The 20,955-nt window shown below is 27.8% G+C and overlaps 1 protein-coding gene across 2 annotated transcripts in view; it reads right to left on the bottom strand.

Moving 5' to 3' along the window:
- Window positions 1-20,955, bottom strand: part of LOC129960641 (uncharacterized) — a 37,722-nt gene that overhangs the window by 7,406 nt on the left and 9,361 nt on the right. For both annotated transcript variants that reach the window (XM_056074189.1, XM_056074190.1), the window contains exon 4: window positions 6,279-6,408. In XM_056074189.1, coding sequence (XP_055930164.1) covers window positions 6,279-6,408 — 130 coding nt within the window. The remainder of the gene's footprint in view (window positions 1-6,278; window positions 6,409-20,955) is intronic.

The following is a 20,955-nucleotide window of genomic DNA, read 5'->3' as shown; positions in this document are numbered from 1 at the left end:
CCATAATAGGCCTATTGGCTTTTTTTTTTAAATTTATTTTTTCATTTTACCCTTTCCTAGTAAGTTTTGGAATTAATGGTGGCATATTACTTTCATATTAACAGAATATGTACCTTCTTATTTTGGTTTCAACTTTTTTCCAAATCTTTTTGTCTCAATTTTCTCGTCTTCGTGGTTCCCTTCTTGTTATCCTATCCCTACCCCTCAAGGGAACGAGTCCTGCATGTTGAGAATCAATGACACAGAAATTTCATAGAGAAATTAATTAAGTTGTTCTAAGACAGGATTAATCTTAAATCTTATTTTGGTGAAAGGATTGTTTAATATTCTCGGCAAGTAAGAAAGACGCTTAATTAGAATTTCTGAAATTTTTTTGGCAATTAGCGCATAAAGATATCATAAGTCCATAATTAAATGCGAACTTTGTCGAACAGAGATATCTTATCAGGAACACCATAAGTTATACTATTAATTTTACCTTTGCATGTTTTTTTCTTATATAATCACAAAACAATTTTTTTTAACTTCTAAAATCTGCCTTTTGTAAGAATAAAAATGAAATGGAAAAAAAAAATATCATCAAGTTTCATAAAAAAAATAATTAAAAATGTGCTTACATTTTTTTGAGGGATTTGCAGAAATTTATACAAAGACAGTTATGAATTTCAAATTAGATGGGTACATGTAAACAATCACTTTCGAAAAAAAGACGCGTCATATTTCAGAAATTGAATTTTTGTATAGACATTTTCTTTGGAAGATAAAGGAGGACTATAACACAACTCAGCACTCCTGATGCCTATAATGATCAACGTTATTATTCTAATTATATTGATATGGATAGGAAAATATCTAAGAAGTCTAGGAAGAAAATATCTAAGATGTCTCAAACTTTAGACAAAATCTGAGAGGGCATCTGAAAATATATCTACAATAATTTTATTTTAAACCATAAAATGTCTATACATTTCATTCGTTGACAGACTTCTCAATTTATATATGCGAAGTAAATTACTTGAATTTAACTGAAAAATGAAAACATTGTCGACTGAATTAGACACAAGCGATTATTGATATCAAAAATTTTAGTATACTGGCTATAAAAAAAAAGAGATTAGTGAACCTTAAAACATTCAGTCGTAAAAGAAGTCAACTTTGAATTTGTAAACGAATGAATGATGGTATAATTAATAGAAAATTAATTTTGCTAAACCATTGATAGGATAAAAGTACTAGCTTTGAAAAATTTAGGAATTAACACTAATAATAAAGATATACCAAAAGTAACGAAATAGGAAATAAATCCTAATAAATACAACAAAAAAACATTGGCCACAATTCGATTATTTAAAGCACAAATTTTCAATAGAAAAATCTAGTCTTTCAAATCTGAGAAAGCTGAATGTGTTCATATATTTCAAAATTGATATATATTACTTTTAAAAACATTTTAATATTCATTGTTTGCTAAACAGTTGAATGCTTGTCGCAAATTGATTTAAACGCAAAACACTGGCCAGTGTGGCGATGTTACAAATAAGGAAGGAGTTAATTGTGATAAAGGAGGACAAATGGATGCGGATATTGTGTAGAGCACACATGCAGTTTGTGTCGGACGACTCATTAGGGACACAAGATATAAAGGGAAGAAATTAGATAGATACAATGCTCAAATATCCGATTCTTTTCCTGCTTTTCCCGGACCACTGGGGGGTGGGGGGTGGGGGGAGCTAATAAAAAGTATCGCTGATGATTGTTCCGACACTTCTGTTCCGCGGGGATAATATGCTCAGCACCCATTACTCTCAAGGTCGTGCGAATCACTCGTCACTTTTCTTGCATTTTGGCGTTAATGGCTTGCCCGAGAACAATATAAGATTCAATGAACAGTGAGAAATAAACAAACGAAAGCATTTGTGTGTGTGTGTGTGTGTGTGTGTGTGTGTGTGTGTGTGTGTGTGTGTGTGTGTGTGTGTGTGTGTGTGTGTGTGTGTGTGTGTGTGTGTGTGTGTGTGTGTGTTCATTGACACGAAAAATCCTTAATAATTTCTTTTAAATTAATATTTAGCGAAATGTTTTTTTGAATACACATTAATGCTACATCATTCCGAAATTATTGATAATTTAAATATTCGGAATAATTTTGCAATTGTGAACAAATAACGATCGTTAAACCAACGTTTTCTGAAAAGGAATACATTAATATAATTTTAAAATTGCCCGAATCTAATCAATTCACATTAAAAGATATTTTCTCAGTTTGAAACTTATATAAGCGAGTAATTTATGTATAAGGTATTGCCGAATTCGACCAACAAGTTCAGAGAAGTGATAGTAGGCATCAAGAGGATAAAAAAAAAATCACCACACAACATAAGGTCACAAACGACGTTTAGTAGGTGAAAATCGCAAAAATATAGGGAGTCCCAGAATTTTCGGGAACAGTGAAAAATTAATTTAAAAAAATAACAAATGATGTTTAGACTATGATTTCTTTTTAGGTGAAAGCACATTCTTAAAAGTGTTTTGTCATGTAGGTAATATGCCAATTTGATGATCCAGGGGGTCGCAAATTACTGAAAACGAAAAACTAATTTAGAAACCTTATCTGCAAAAATATTAAAACTTGAAGAAAACTTGAAGGGATTTAATATTAAAACTTGAAGGGATTTAATACTCTTTAATTTAATATAAACATGTAGTGTGAAAACTGAGGAGTTTTTAAGATATTTAAAAAAAAAACTGAAATGGGTACCAGAGAACATCACGGCAACATCAGTACCGATGTTTGCAGAAGGTGTTACCAAATTCGAAAGATAAATTCAGAGAGGTGATAGTAATTAAGGAGGTGAAAAATTACCGTAAAACTATATATATATATATATATATATATATATATATATATATATATATATATATATATATATATATATATATATATATATATATATATATATATATATATATATATAAACAAGATTTCTGTTGCATTTCTCTTTGTTATAATTGAACAAATATATAATCTGTCAGTGTTTTCGCTAACACATTGTTTACACATGTAATCTCATTTGAGATCGGAACCTACAGCTTAAGAAGTTCGGGTGAAATTAAAATTATTGTGAAGAAAGTAAACATGGTGACTTAATTCAGCGATAATCTCTAAGTAAACAAAAATCGGCAAGTTGTATAAAATTGCCAATATCCAATTGCTCTAAGATAAATTATTTTTAAGTGCTATATTAACTCTTTTACCTACGTCATATAAAAGATTTGTCTCAGGAAATGAAGATTCTCAAATGGAAAACGATCGATAAGCGTAGGAGGTTGGTTTAATTCCAAACAGAATGGGGATTCTTCTCTTGCAAAATAAATACTAAAAAACTTCCTAGAAAAGAAGAATATTCATAAATCGGCGTTTAAAACATGGGCTATATTAATCAACAATCATTTGTTTAGGGAAATTTTTTAAATAGTTTGCTGTTTGTTCATTTTTTTCTTGATGGAATGCAGCTTTTAACCATTGACTTCGTAGAATGTTATCAAATATATTTCATTTCTTTTATATAAGGACTGACATTCCTAAGCAAATTTTTAAATGAATTGATTGCAGTTTGCATGTATAACTTATTAAAAATTCATTTTATGTGCTAAATTTTAATTTAAAATAACTTTCTAATTATTCCGCAAATATTCTTTCTCTTTCTCAAACGAAATAGTATACAGCAGTATCTTCAAATTTGAAAAATATTAATAAATGAAAAAGAAGGGAAAATGATTCAAAAACAGCTATAAGATTCAGTAATGCCATTTTCAAAAATATCAAAAAGCAGTTCATTTACAATGATCTAATACTTTAATACTTGACAACATTAAATTATTGCATTAAGATTTGAAAATGTAAAAATTTACTATTATAATAATATAGATAAATTGGTCGTAATTATGTTTTATGTGGTTTTAACTTAATAAGAATTCTAGTGAAGATTAATATCATAAGATCATTAGATACCTCTCACGTTCCACAATTATTAGAAAGGAAGTCGTTTTTCAAAAGATAAGAAAATCAATGAAGAATTGAATTTACTTACACAGAACAAACATGCGTTGAAAGTTTTAGATATGTTTAATGAATTAATGCTTTATTTTTGTCTTCTGCAATCAAATCATAGAATTCTTTTTAATTCAGCTCTTTTTATGAAATCTTTTCCTAATATCCAATTCTTTTAATAATATTTGATCTTTTGTAGTAATAGGCGCAAAATACTGTATAATACTGGCACGATATCTTTACTAACAAAGTCGTAAAAATATCATAAAATATCTTAAGGCTAATGCAGTTAGGTAAAAGTGAAACCCGCAACTTCAAGAGTTCAAGGGCATATGACTGCGTTGAGAAATGCTATTCTTATACATTTTTATTAAAACATTCATCTTTAAAGCAACGATGAAGTAACTCACGATGTTATACGACGTGGTTAGCTCCTTGAAAAGGACGAAGACTCCTTTAAGATGAAAACGATCATCGTAACTGATCCGGATGATTCTGTTTTCGTTTTCTTCATACTGTCTTGAGCTAAACTTTGAGAAATCGCTTTTCCGAGGACGATCGGAATCGAAGGATTAAATTAATAGTTTTTGGTTTTAAGTACTTGTAGATTCACGTATTGCAGCATAACAATATATATATATATATATATATATATATATATATATATATATATATATATATATATATATATATATATATATATATATATATATATAACTTCATGTGAAATGTGAAATGGTTATAATTAACAAGCTATTGGATTGCAGTTTTTCCTGGTTACAAAGTTTCAATCTTCCAAGCAGCCAAAAAGTTTGATTTTTTATCTTATGCTTTGATAAGGAAGATTTTAAAACATCGTTATGTTTTTTACACCAAAGAAAATTTTCCTGAGAGAACTTTAGAGATATACAAATCCTTTGTATTGCCCACTTCGGAGTTAACCAGGAAGAATGAAATTTTTGGCCCCCACTGCTGGGAAGGCCGAACTTAATAAAAATTAAATCTAAATTCTTCAGAAAAGTTTTTTTTTACAAATTTTTTATATCTACTTATTTTTTTGTATTGTTCCCCATAATAGATAAGTACCTTTTTGGGGTGTTCCTATATTTTTTTTATATATCCTAATATTTAGTTGCCCATCTTTATTTGATAGCAGTCAGTAATATAATAGTGAAAAAATACTCAAAATTCTTGCCATTTTTAATATCGTGTAATAAATTTACCAAACTTATATTTATAAAATATTTTTTAATTGTATGTAAATGAAAGGAAAATTTGAATATTTTTCTTCAAAAGCTAAGCAGTCTGGAAAGTTTTAGTATACTAATACAATGTGTTAACGCCATCCTCTATAGAATTCATTCCATTGGGATCGCATAAATTTTTTCTACCGAAAAAGAGAATTCTCACTCATAGATAATAAAAATTATCCAAGATGCATACTTCTACAATAGTTCACTTTCTAGTAACGAAGCAAAAGGAAACATGATTCGCGTTTGATACCCAGAAAAACTTTTTTGGAAACATAAATATCGATATTTGTCCATAAAAAATATTTGCATAGAAAGATGCTCAAAAACGACTGTCATGCATATCAAGACATTCTTGCACGAATTTTAGAATGGCCGATTGTGCACATTTCAACGATTTGGTGAAAGTTTATAAGCCATTACGATTGCATAGATGAGAAGTAAAATACAGTTCGAGATATTCACGAACGATATATGTGATCTTTATGCGAGAATCACCGATATTTTCCAGAGGCTGAATTTTGTTCGGTTATCCATTTACATAAATAGATGGGCATTGTCACTTTGAACCGAAGCCTAATGAAACGAAATGTCCTTAGGCTGGTTTTTATCAAAAATTTTATTCTCATTCGTTTTGCATATTCTTTTGTTTCTGATAAATAACATTCATTTTCATAGAAAAACTAAGAAAGATGTAATAGTCTAAGTTGTAGAACTGCATCTCACACGTTTGTGTGTGTGTGTGTGTGTGTGTGCGTGCGTGCGTGAGTGCTATGAAGGATAATTTTCCCTTTTTAGAAATAGTGCAGTCGTAACAAAATACCTTATATATTGCCTTCAAAGAATTCATTTATATATAATATATACATACTATATATTTTGTGAAAAAAGAATACTGTATCTAATAAGTATGCCATTTAGTTTAGCTATGCTAAAATTAGCGCAATTTGATACTTTACAAGTAAGAAGATCTCACTTACCTGCTATCAGTTGAGATTTCTGATACTCAAGAACTTCTCGGATACTTGGATCTAATACACCAGTTTCTTTTTTCGGCTGAACTGGATTGAGAGGTTTCTTATTTTTATCGGATTCATCACCATTTTCAGACTAAAATAATTTTGCAACATAAAAGCAGCATTAATATTTTGAAGACGGAAATATGTTCTGTTAATTTTTATTGCTGCGATAAAAAAGAAAAAAGTAATTAAAATATCAATTCTGTTTTCGATGTTTAAATGAATTCGTAGGTCAAGGAGTTAAAGAAAGAATATTTATTGCCTCAAAAATTATTTTACTTTCTCCTGCTAAACTGCACCACATACAAGTGTTTTGAAAAGCATATTTGAGACCATTTGCAAGAAGTGTAAATGCTTTTAACAGCAGCTTTATCGTATAGTTTCGCAGATACACTGGAATTAATTTTGGATTTCCTGACTAAATGGAATTTCATCAAAAGTTATGAAAAATCTTTTTAGCCATACTAATACCCTATATCTCTTATACTAACTACTAGTACTAACCCATATATTTCTAAGAGTCTTTACATGATAAACACGATATTCAGAGTTTTAGTTATATCCTCAGAAGTTTCAATTATGCGTTCAAAAAAAATAACAATACAAATTTTGGCTGCAAAATTTTATTAAACAATTAACATATAACATACATATAATTAAAAAAAAGCTTATTAAGAGAATAATTTGTTTTGCAACAAGACTGGTAATTTTGTAGTCCTATTTGCCACCCCCTCTACCCAGATTAAGAAAATAAAGATGGAAAATTTGGAAAAATTCGGATTAGGTAGTTTGTCATTTATCCGTTGTCGTACGTATGTGCAATTACTACGTATTCCTAACAGAAAATGACAAATCTTTTAGCCCTATTTTTATTCCTATTATTTCCTTCTTGAACAAACTCGTTTGCATGTCAGACAGGCTTTTTTTATTGCTTCTTGTGTAGCCTTCAACTGCAACATTAATTTCTAATTAGTTAAAGAGCGTTCTAATGAATTAAGACGGAAATAAATAAAGAGAAAAGCAAATGCACTCGGAAAATATTCCTCAGATGTCAATGGCAGTTTAGAAAAAATGAAGATCAACTCCCTTCAACAATCAGACTTCAAAGACAGAACATACCATCACCACATATAATCAATAGGCTTAATATGAATATAATATAAATGTGTTTAGTTTTGTATACTTCCATACATTTCCGAAATAAATGAGTCGTGAATTTTTTACTTTCTCATGTACAAAATGTACAAAGAGAAAGCATTGTGTTTGTCAAAAAATTCAAACACGAGATTTTACTTCCGAATAGAAGACTTCATGCTTGAAACTTTTACGAGTCCGAAAAACACATTTTTTTTTAAAAATTTTGTATGTCTATCTGTGAACACTATAACTCAAAAATTCTTTGAGCCAGACGGATGAAATTTTGTATATGGTCACATTTGTAGACTTCTGCCAAATTTTGAACAAAATACACTAGTGCCTTTATTAGAATATATACGAGAAAATTTAGTGGAGACCTCCTATTTTTATTTTTTTTAAAGAAGGCTATTGTTTTTGGGCAAGAATAATGAGAAATCTGGCAGTTGATGTAGAACGAAGGAGGTATTGGGTGGGAAAAATATTTTGTACCTTTTTTCAATTTTTTTTATAAATTTGCTCACTTAAAAAATTAAAATAAACTGTTAGCAAGTATTTTCCGATTAGGTCAGACAATATCAACCCACTTTAGCTGTCTGATGCAAAAGAAAAGAATAAACCTCCTTAGCTATATTTTTATTTTCTTTGTTCTTTTTTTCTAAAATTGATTAATTGAAGGTCCATTATTTTAAAATTGCAAGTATACTAAGATAATTTCACATAACTTGTAATAATTTCCCGAAGTAAATACTTTGAGAAGTTACATTTGGAAAAAGGATTGGAAATCTCTTCCGAATTGTTAAATTGTTAAATTAAGATAATGATACAAACAACAAATTACTAATTAATTCACTCTGTATCATGATGTTTCATTAAATGTTATTCATCTGGTTTTCATCGAATATTTTATTCGTTTAAATCTTTAGATTTAATATAAACACAGCTTCGACGCAATATAATCTAGATAAGGTTCTTGCTCCTGGCAAAATTCCCATTCATTCATGCTTCCACAAATGTATTATAATTAAACAAGACATTAAGATGCAAGTACTTTATTGCAAAGTTTTCAGTTATAATCATTTTACAGCTAATGAATTATCATACGCAGAGATTTTGTGAAGTCAGTCAATTGAAACTCTGACAACAACAAACATTCCTGTGACCGATAAACATTAGAAGATGCATCAATACGTGAAAATGCTGAAAGGAAGTCGTATGCCTAAATCCTAAGAATAGCTCGTAAAAAGAGTTATAGTTTACAGCATTTTATTCATAAACTACTGAAGGAATCGTTCTTTTTCAATCAAGAAAAAGAAGGGAAAAAACATTAAATTATTGAAAGAACTTGAACAGGTATCAATGCGTGAATGTGCTTAACGCAAGACGTGTATACATCCTTATTGAGGAACAGTTCGTGCACAGCGTATATATATGCTCAAGTACTCTTAGAGTTTATCTGTTTTAGAATCTTTTTGTTTATAATCTATTGATTGAATCGTCCTTTTTCATTAAGAACAGAAATAAAGATTCACTATAGATTTTGAAAACACATCAGTGAGTGAATATGCTTAGTGGGCGGCATATGCATACATCAATAATTAGAAGTAGCTCATGGAGAGCATATAACTAGTGTACATTGCCTTGTACCTTTTTAATTTTAAATTACTTTGAGATATTTATCAAATCTTTGTACCCATTCATATATTATTTATAATTCTTATGACTTACTTATTTTGAGATAAATTCAATGTTTAATAAAGAAGACAAATATTTTAAATAAAACTTAGAAGCAATTATTTTAACCCTTTTAGACCTGAATTTTTACTGTCCTGTTATTTCTTCTCCTTATTTTATTTTGAACGACGATGTCCCATCAGGCTTAAAGTGGTTAAAGAAGATGAAGTGTACATTCAAAGTCATAGAACTATTAAGTAAATATCAAATTTATTATTGTTTCAAAATTGAATCAACAAATTTTGTGAAAATAAATCGAGTTTTATTCAATCGACCATAGTTTACTAAACTTCGGCTCTTAGTTTCAAAAGAACTTAATTTTTATTCTATGTGCCGTACTTCGCTTATGACAAGTCCTTTATTTTCCATTAAAGCTATTGTTGTTATTGTGATTATTGACTGCTTCCAGCCAATTTGACATAGCATTTATCGATTTCAGTAATTCCGTGATCTACTATCTCCGTTTCAATAATTCTCCATTCAGCCATAGCAGCTCAGCTCATAGGGCTTCATGAAATATAAATGAAGCATCCGAGAAATCTTAAGTCATCGAAATGGTTCTAACATATTGGGATATTACATCTTTATGAATAGCCTTTTACGCATTTGACATCATTAGAAGAAGGTCACGTGTATAAGACGAAATAGATCTAGTAAACTAGTCGATATCTCTGAGGACATTATCTCTCTAGAGTTGTAAATTCCCCATCAAAGAGCATGACCTTTCAAGGGGAAAGTAAATATTATCAAATGATTGCAGAAATGTCCATGGATATGCAGTTTTATCATGGAGTATTAGTTTTTGGTATTGATTATATTATTATATTTTTACTATGATTTATCGTCAATTGACATAAAGAAAATGATTTGATCAGGTTGATTCATAGGTAATTAATTTCTTAAATGGATGCATTTTTTTGTACAAACAATCATACTTTACTTTTACCCAAGCTATACAGAATGGACAAAAAAGTTAATGGAATCATTTGTAAAATTTTCACTTTTTCTTCATTAGCTTAACCCATTAATGCCTAACATTTTTATTTTCAAAAATATTACAATCTTAAAACGCTTAATCCATAAAAATTTAAAAAACGAATCCATAAAAATGTAAAAATAAATAAAATAACAAAAGCACGTGAACTAAAGAATTATTCAAATCGGTATATATATCAAATAAAGATAAAATTATTCATCATCTTAAAAAGTTACTTTTTTGTTTTTAACATCGCAAACAGCGCAATTCTTGAAGACCATAAGAACAAAAGGATTTCAGAACATATCATTTATGGGCTACCATCTGTTAATTACAAATTAAAGCAAAAGCATCAGAATTGATTAGTACAGTTTTAAAGTTGAAATATTTATGTAAAATTTGGGAACATTTTTTAGATCGTCCCTAAAGCTGGACACTAACCATTTATAAGTTAGGTTATAATGAAAAAAGGGTGTGTTTTTTTTCCTCCAAATTTCAGCATTTTGAAAGTATTTTATCGAATTTAATTTTCATGGAAAGTAAAAAATAATTCTTCTTGAGAAATAACTAATGAGGTTAAAGTCTGCAAAAATAGAGATTCTAATTATTTTTTTTAAGAGCGGCAGTTCTTTATTCCCGTTTCTGTTTCACTTTTAATGTTAACTGGTATTTTTATTATCTACAGAAATAATAGAAAGATATTCTGCAACACTTTTAGGATATTTTTGAATACTCACGATATTTTAAAATACGGCATCAATACTGTAAAACATTTTCCTGCTTCTTTGGTTTATTAGTAAAATAGCCTTCAGGAACATGGATTTTTATTTTATTTTGTATTGAAGTAAAATAATTACACATCTCTATCAGTGTAAAATCGCCTTTTCTCTGCGATATTGCAAACAACAGTACCATTGTGTTTTTATTATGAGTCGTGACATTTTTTCGTATTTGTAACATGAGTAGACCTCTCTAAAAATTATTCTCTGCTTACACAACGGAGAAATAATTTAGCGGGCTTTACTTGATAATACTTTTAATTCATATAAAGTTTTTAATTCACCAAGCAAACAAAAGTAACAATCTAAAAGAATACGATTGCCATTATTTTTTGACGACGAATTATTAACTGAGGAATTATTGATGAGTTGAAGTGGAAACCAATTGCAAAGAAATAGTGAGCGCAGTTTTCTTACATGCTACAAAAAACTTCGCTTTAAATAATTTCAAAGAAGAAGAACCTACATCATCATCATTTGAACCTAATCTCATCGTAGCAGACACATGATATGAATATAAATAGAGAGTTGCTCGTATAGTAGTATATGAAAACTTGCATCCTCAATTTCTAGTTTACATCTCATGTTTTTATAAAGTATTCTTTGATGGTGCATCCTTGCTCTGAAGATGTTTTAGAATTCGGGTATCTGTTTTTATTCAGGTCAGATTCTAAGAAGTACTATTGTTTCAAAAATTGCGGTTCTATTTCAGTCTGTTGTTCAGAATCCCACTGTTTTGTACTTGTATGGATTTGCATGACTGAAAGCAAGTACTTATTTCTAAGGATTTATAAGACTTTTCCTTAAAAATAGATTGAAAAATAGCTGTTCATTAGTTCTATCCATTGTTGCTTCTCATTCATTGAAAGCAGAATGTAACGAATGGAATGATTTTGTCATCTAACTTCATTTTCATATGAAAAAATGAATCAAAGAGCTACCTTCAAAACAATTTGAATCACTTGTTAAACTTTGTAGGCCGACATTTATTTCAAAAGTCCAGAAAATTTAAAGAAGACAAAATTACATGTCACTCCAAACAACCCTTTCAGCTTCGTCAAAAGATTAGTGTATTAATTGAATAATCAAATAAAACATATTTATTTCATTTAAGTTATAAATGAGATCTATTAACCTTTCAAACTTTGTCTGAAATTATTTCAAAATGGAACCAGTTTGAACGTAATAACTACAATTTTGAAAAGAAAATTAGAATAATGTGTATTATCAAATACTATTCCATACCAAAGATCTAATAATATCTTTTATTTGTTTAAATATAAACAAATTGTAAGAATAATATATATTTTAGATACTTGAAAGTAAATTTTAATCGGAATATGTATAAAAGTATCTTTAAGCTATTCGAATCAAAAGAGATTGCTGCGAATGTATATATTCTAAAAATTTTAGTTTAGTTTAGTTATATTAATGCCCCATTTTAAAGCAACACTAGGGCTATTTTTGGGACGGACCTCGTAATTTTAATCCGCGGTCAGATGACGAGGACGACACCTGAGCTGGCACCCCCCCCCCCCTCTCCACACCACACCAGGCCAGAGCGGCCCTCTAAAAAGTTTCAAAAATCCGTTGATTCTTCACTTAAAATCTACTTCTTTGCATTTTGCTCTGCTATTTCATCATTTGATGGATATATTTTTGATTTAGCTACATCAGCCATGCAATACTCGTTTTGTCTTTTTCGTAAGCCCATTTGTTAAAGTAATAAAGGATATGAATATATAAGAAAGAAAATTTGATGTATGTAGTCTTCAATCTAAACAAAAACGTTTTTAATTATGCAAAGCTCTGAACTTATTTGTAAAATATATAATCATTCTCTTGCTTTATTTAAGTAAAAATTTTTTCTTCTCAAACCTTGACAGATAGTATACACTGATGCCGCCCAACATCATGTAGAATTAGATATATCTGAATCAAAATAACTTCTGAATCAGACAACAGTGATATATTTTTAAAAAGTACGACAGCTGATAAACTAAACGCAAGGATTTATTTATTCGATATGTTTAAAAATTACTTTGCCTGGATAATGGAACGTGGAATATCTTCCAATGGAATCAAGAGTTTGAAATAATTAAGGAAATTTTTACATCAAAAAATAATGCTGTAGTTATTTATGCAATTAGTTTTTCATATAGATTCGTATATGCAGTTTGAAATATTTTATGAATATCGTTTCGACTAAAATAATTTTTTTTTGTATTTAAATTGTTATTTCATTTATTGCCTTACATGGGCGTGATTATTTTTAAATGATAAAAGTGTGCTATTATTTGATATATTTAACAAGTACTACAGTGACTTATCTTAAAAGTGAACTTTAAACCTAACTGAAGATTATTTTAGCAAATTTTGAATGTAATATTAATATATAATGTTGTTAAGCTTCTCTTATTCAGTTCAAATCACATTATATAACGATTTTATTTTGACTTAAAAAAAAATGTCTGCAAGCTAGACTGAAAATCATGTTTAAAACAACCTAAAATAACAAAAGAACATATAACTCTAAAACTCTAGTTATGCTTAAGACTACGTTGTGTCAGTTTAATTAATGAAGAGGAAAGTATTCTAAAAGTTCAGAAAATTATTTAATAGTAAGTGGAATCTCCTTTCTTTCCCAATACGAAAATTGTTTAAACAATTTAACAGCATTCTTGTGATGCAAACAAAATCATCAAAAAATAACTATCAACTAAAAATCAATAAATAATATGTCTATTTCAAATATATTATTTGGATTTTTGTAATTTAATTTCAGGACTTTATTTATTTCATCAAAATAAAAAAATTAAAAAAAAACATTTGCAGCAAATACATTGGTATCATTAGCATTTATTGATCAGCACTTCTGCCCTTCTTGTTCGTAATCAGCGTCTTGTTTGTTCCAGAAAAATCAGAGTTGTGATTTCTGGGATTTCTGCCTGGATTGATTTTGTGAATAGTCTCGTTAAGCTCAATATTCATCTTATCTAGGCATCCTTGCAGAAAGTCGGATTCAAAAGGGCATTGATTGCCACGTGGATAGTACTTTAATTCAGCCAATCGGAAGTTACAGCTGTAAAAACTCCGATTTTATGTGGTTTCGACAGTGATAAGTCAGTGTTCGAATTAATACATTAAAAATAGGGCATGAATGAATTTTATTTTTAATTCTATAATGTATATTTTTCATCCAGTAATGTTTTATAAGATATTCTTGATCTTATTATATCGGAATTTATATTTACTTTTCCAAATATCAACACTTTTACTCTTTTTGATTCTTCAAGGCGATATTACATACTAAAAGCAAATATATATTCTAAAAAATTTGTATAATATTAATTGAGACTTCACAAGAAGCTTATTAAAAACTGTTAATGTAAAATGGCTGCTCATTTTTTCCAGTTTTTCGTATATTACGTACATACAAAGAAAAAGATAGAATATGAATTCGTCAAAAATTTTGACCTCGAGATTTTGATGAATCTTTACGTTTTTTTCTCTCTCCGAGTTCGAAAAAGATATATTTCTATAATTATATCTATCTTTCGATGTTAAACGATATTCTCTGTGAATACGACAGCTCTAATATGGAAGGAGATATATAACCGAAATATTATTTGTGGCTTTTACACCAAAATTATCACTTTCTATCAAATTTTGAAATATACGTTAAAAGAAATCCGTCTATCTGTTCGTTCTTGTACCTGCATATCCAATAACTCGAAACCCAGCAGAGCTAGATAGATAAAAATTAATGTACGTTTTTAAATGCAAAAATGCATATATGTATCCCATTTTGAAGAAATTTGTTTGTCTATCTAGATGGTTTGTCTATCTATCTCTATTTATCTAGATGGTTGAATTTTAGTATGCGATTTTCAAGCTATATTTTTAGATTTGTGTTTTCTAATTTTATACTTTATTCATGGATAATAGGGAGGCAATGAAATGCAATAAAATATATAAATTAAATTAGGTACATCGTCTTGACATCCATATCTAATATCCATCGAGTCAGTATCGAATATGGATCCAAATGGAAAGGATCCAAAATGTTCACTTCTCTTCAAGCCCTACAATGCTTAGTACAAAAGAGGCCGCATTGTGTGATAGACCAGAAAGTCAATAGGAGACACTCCCATTGGTTTAACCCCTTATTTACCGACAGTACTTAAAACCATCATTAATATTAGGCTGATATCCTCATAATATGAATATTTTTTTTCTGACAGTATGTAAATGAACTCGAGGAGCGTAATTCCGCCAGCAAGTAGTAGATATCAGCTAGAAGTATAAATAAAAAATTCATTAATTATTAATTAAATTAAGTAAGTTATTTTACTTAATTAAAAAGTTTCTTCCCTCTTTCCTTGCTTATTCTGCATCAAAATTTAACCAATTCAACAAAAAATAAATATTATATCTTTTTAATAAAAATAAATATTATATCTTTTTTTTAAATAAATATTATATCTTTTTTTTAAATAAATATTATATCTTTTTTTTAAATAAATATTATATCTTTTTTTTAAATAAATATTATATCTTTTTTTAAAACAAATATTAAATATTTAATAAATATGTTTGTGTGAAATATTTAATAATCTTAGTATATCATAAGAATGAAGTTTTAGAAAATCAAATTCCTTCAATATCTATTAAATGTCTCGTATATACATAATTGATAAGCTTTTTTTGGGATCTGGAAATAAAAAAATTGAGTGTAGTTTATTCAGAAAAATGTCGTTATATTCGTTTATAAAGATTTATTTTAATAATCTATATATGCTTTTATCGATTTATGTTATGAATGTGTCTCAGATACGTTTTTATAGTTTTATTTTACTGATTTGAATAGCACTATAATAGTGCACATTTTTATAGCATTTCATAAGGATAGTAACTTACTTCGCTATAGAAGTATTTGAATCTATTCGTATCTTACATCTAAACAACAATTAATTAATTTTTCTCTCTTTTTCATTAGGTCGTTCAAACGGTTATTTCTCGACTCGTCAGACAATCATTATTGTACAGCCTAAAATCACTTTATTTTCTAATAAATATTCTTAAACTTAAATTGTAATAAAATTACAGACTCCGATCATAAGAATAAATTTGAATTAATTTTAAAAGCCTGAAGACATCATATATTAAGCTTTTAATTTGAAACTTACTTTGAAAATGAATAACACCTACCCGAAAATCCTTTTAAATCTGATATGTTTGTTCAAACACTTCGCTCAAATATCTGCACAGTCGGCGAGATCAGTACAGCTCATTAGTTGAATAAGCTTTCGCCCACGTTTAGTGCGTTAATATTTAAAGATCATTCCTTCTATTAATTAAGTCTCGAATTTATGCACATTCTCCCTCTTGGTACAATAGTTCGGGGAGGGGGGGATTTTTATGTCGAAAGATATTTCAGGTGTCATGATTTGAGCATTTTCATTGTCAGCATGCAAAGAATTCTGTAGTTCGAAGTTTCAAAACTTTAATTAATAATTCTGTGACTCAAATATATATTTTCTTTTCAAATATACAAAAGAGTGCGTTGTATGATTTAATGCTTCTAATTCCCATTTGTACCTAATTTTCAGTTTTAAAAATATCAAAATATCAAATTTTATTTATTTTGATTCTTTAAATGGCAGAAATTATCAAGAAAATAAGTAAGATCTTTCTTTGACAATGATAAATTTAAAAAAATTGGATGAAAAACTGTTTCAATCTTTCTGACAAATTTCATTCACAATTAAGATTGTAAGACATATCTTTTGAAATCTATAATTATGTATAAAAAAGTACCATAATAAATACATACATCAAAATTTCTTGAAAACTGGATTAGATTTCGATTCGGATTTTTTTTTCCAAATATATAAAAGAATGCCGTGACATACTTTAATATTATTATGATCTATTTGTACCTGATTCTCAATAGTTAAAATTATCAAAATATGATTATTTCATTCCCTAAAACCAGGATCAGCAATTAAACAAGCTAGATGTATGTTATTTTTGGTAACAATAGATAATAAAAAAAACACTGAATAAAAATTCATTTTAAATTTTTCAGGCAAATTTTCTCCTCGTTTGAGAGTACAATGCCATATCTTTTAAAGTCCAGTATTATTTAATTAAAAGTACAATAATAAATACAGGTATTTTCATTTTTTTTTATTTATTTATTTATTTTTTTTTTGCCAAATTTTAAAAAAAATCGAAAAGAATTTCTTGTCAGCTAGATTTGGTTTAGGATTTTCATCCCATTTTATTGATATGCAACATGAAATTTTTGACTCTATTGAAAGATCAATTTCTGTTTCAAAAATAATTTGTATTTAAATAGCAAACTCTTACAAAGTTAAACCATAAAGTTTCTATATAATTAAAAATTTGCAATTTTTATAACAATATACAAAATTTCTATAACAAATTTTTATAAAAAACTCACCATTTCCTATATGCTTTAGTTAAGTTAACGCTCAGTTGCTGTAATTAAAATAATTTTGATTCTAGATAGTTAAATCTCACAACCAAAATATTTTTGTATATAATTAGTTAAATCTCTCATCAATTTGTCAAATGTTAATGAATCGTAATTTTAACTTTTAGAAGAAATGCTAAGCAAATTCGCTATTTCCTATCTGCTTGCGTTCAGTTTACGTTCAGTTATTGCCACTCAACGATTAAGATAAGTATATTTATAAATCATTGATATGTACTAGATACTGGTGACAAATATCTCGACATGAGTAAGCTTCAAAGGTAAATAAGCACATTAGCTATCACTACCTTATCTTCGGATATAAATTCCAGCTTGTTTGGCCCGGATAGCCAGCGTATGAATTTTCTTTTTCCGCATATGGATCTACCTCCACTTTGTATTTTCTTAAGGGGAGGGTAGATTTTCTTATAAATTATAGCATAATAACTCAACTTTGCATATAATTTTCGTTGTCTAGTATACGAAATATACAAAGACAAAGCAGTATAATCATCGACAATTTTGGCCTCGAGATTCATCGTTTGATAGAATCATTCGAACTCTTCAATTTAAAAGTTTAAAATTATTTTTGAAACATTTCATCATATTATTAAACTTGGGGGGGGGGAGGAAATGTAAAGAGTTTATAAAAATTTTTGAGATTAAATTAACTTAGTCTCAGTGCAATAAGAGATTTATACGAACAAGAAACTCTCCCCACCCCTCTTGATATATCTAAAATTAAACAGAAGTAAAGTGATATATTAGTAATTAGTACTAATGCCATTCCAGTGAATGATCCGTATTAAGTGTCCTTATTTCTAAGAATAATTCTGAAATAGAATGTACTATCCTTTGAAATAGTTAATGGCCTTTTTCAAGGAATTCCATTCTTTCTGAACACGGTGCACTATAAAACGTTCTGAAATATAAAAATTGACCCTAAAAATTATTGCTTAGTTTTGAATGATTACAATTTAGTCAACACTTCTCAAAAATTGAAAAAGATAAGTCTAAAGAAAAACGAATTTTATTAATGAATTTATTCATAAGCAATAATGAACTGTTTCATAAGGAAGAAAGAAATATAAAAATTCATTAACATTCGTTTGTAACGCAATTGCGATATTCCGTATAAAATGCTGATAGAACTGTAATTAAACTGTTACAACATTGACTTTACCATTTCAAAACAATCTTTATTAAAACCCAGTAGACTTAAAATACATTCAATAATATTAACTAAGCAATAAATGAATCATTCATTAATATACCTTATTATTCCCTATATAGAAAAACTAATTAATTTATCAATTTTTAAACACATTGTTCGATATTTGTAAAAGTTGATTTTTTTTTCTGTAATCGATTCTTCAATAATTTTCTTTTATCTTAAAGTTTTGAAATTTAGCGAATCCAAATATTCTGAATGACAATACACTATTTTAATATTTTTAGAATGTAATTATCAGTTAATCAATTGATTTAATTAGATTTTACTTCATCTCGTGGTATTACCTGGCACTGAAGGTTAAAGAGAGAGAAAAATTATTTCTAGATTCTATAATATGCATAATAGTGAAAAATGAATTGTAAATTAAAGAATGAATAGAAGAAAATAACAAAAATGAAAAATATCTACTTTTCAGGATACAAACTAAAATAGGTTTTTAATGAACTATTTAATTCAATTTATTTAGAGATGAAGGGAAAAAATAAGAAATAAACAAAGCGAATTTTCTTTTTCAATTCTCACAAAAACTTAATTAACAGAATCTACGAAAAAAGTGTCTAAAACATTTCATTAACCATTTTAATATATTAGATTCTGAACTGTCTAAATTCAGACGTAGAAAGAGAGCGGAAAATATCTTAGTTGTCGTAAGCCTTTAAGTAAAAATTTTTATTCACTTATATCGTGTTGGAGCATTTAGTTTTCATTATGGTCATTGCACTTTCACGAACGATACGCTTACTCCACTATCGAATGCAGAATGCCGGATCCTCCTTAAATAATAAATGCGACTAAAGGTTACAGTCCCTGCTTCCGGATTCAATCAACCAGTGACACCTTTAGCAAGTGTATTAATTCCTCGCCATTCCGGCTTTTTCCATACAAGGTCTGTTTTGAAACAGGGAAATGTACAATCTTTTTTGAATCAGACCTTATATCTTTTTAATTCACTTAATTCTTCCAATTATGAAAACTGAAAATTTTAAGCAGGGAATTAAAAAGTGGTATCATTTCTGTATAAAATTTTGGGGAAGAACTTATGTATTTCTTTTTGACTCGCATATTCTATTCTTTTGAAAAAATGTTTTTTTAATAGCCAGGTTTCTTTTACGTAAAGTGACGATGAAATAATTTCAAAATAAAAAGGATTGAAATTAGTAACGGGGTTTTATTTTTAGGAGAGTATTTAATTCAAAATTCCCTTTATTAAAAGATTTTATTGGAAGTTTTGGGTATCTAGAAGACAACAAAATATAAGAAAGTATCATTCTGTTACTCTTTTAAATATAAAATTATTTAAATTAAGCTTAATTAATTATCAAATTATTATCTTTTATAGCATTTCTTTTTTCATTTTTAAGATCGAATTTAATAAATTTGAAAATTTACGTAAAAAAACATTAGAATTTTAAAAGTAAAGATGGTATAGAACAATTATAATACATAATTTTTAAGTACATTATTATTGCCAAAGATAAAAACAAATTTTTTGTCAAAAATTATAAATATTATTATAAAAATTTAAGTTTTATTACAGAATCCCAAAACGTTCATTTGATATTTTAACAAAATATCAAAATCATTTGATATTTTAAAAGTCATCTTTTTTCATTGTCTTGCAACTCTGAAAAATATCTACGAAAATTTATTTAATCCTTAACATATTTCCTAACATTAATAGCTTAATTTTATTTATGTAACTCCATTATAATTTCATTTTCTGCTTTTAATTGATAAAAAAATAGCAGCTTAAAATTCTAACAGCTTTATTTATTGAAACCCTAATTAATTTTAAGTTCATTTTTTTAAACTTTTGTTATTTAATAATTGACTCTTTAAGAATAACCCTTAATTTATTGTAATATGTGACTTTAGTATTTATAAAATATTTAAAATAATTTCAGATTTTTTCATAAACTCAGCATAAATTTAGAAATTGATGAAAAAAAAATCTGTAATGATAAGATATTTCTGATTCTGACGTCTTTAAAAATTTTTAACTCTTATCTTAAAATTCCAAAAGTAAAGAAGCACTTATTAACTCAAGATTCTACGTGGAAATGTAATATTTTATTCATATTCGGATTGATTTCTTCTTCCCTATTTATTTAGAGTTCTAATAAACTTCTGAATGTTATGATTTTCTTAAATCGATCTTGTAAAATTAAAAAAACCAACTTGGCAATTTAAATTCATTATCTTGCCATATTATTACTGAAAATAATCTAGAGCAATTTTTGGCTGCAATAAAATAATCTTTTCCTAAATCTGTTTTAAGA

The sequence above is a fragment of the Argiope bruennichi genome, chromosome X2 (assembly GCF_947563725.1).
Source record: "Argiope bruennichi chromosome X2, qqArgBrue1.1, whole genome shotgun sequence".
Lineage (NCBI taxonomy): Eukaryota > Metazoa > Arthropoda > Arachnida > Araneae > Araneidae > Argiope > Argiope bruennichi.
Note: the sequence above shows the minus strand (reverse complement) of the source record. Positions and strands in the feature narration are given on the sequence as shown.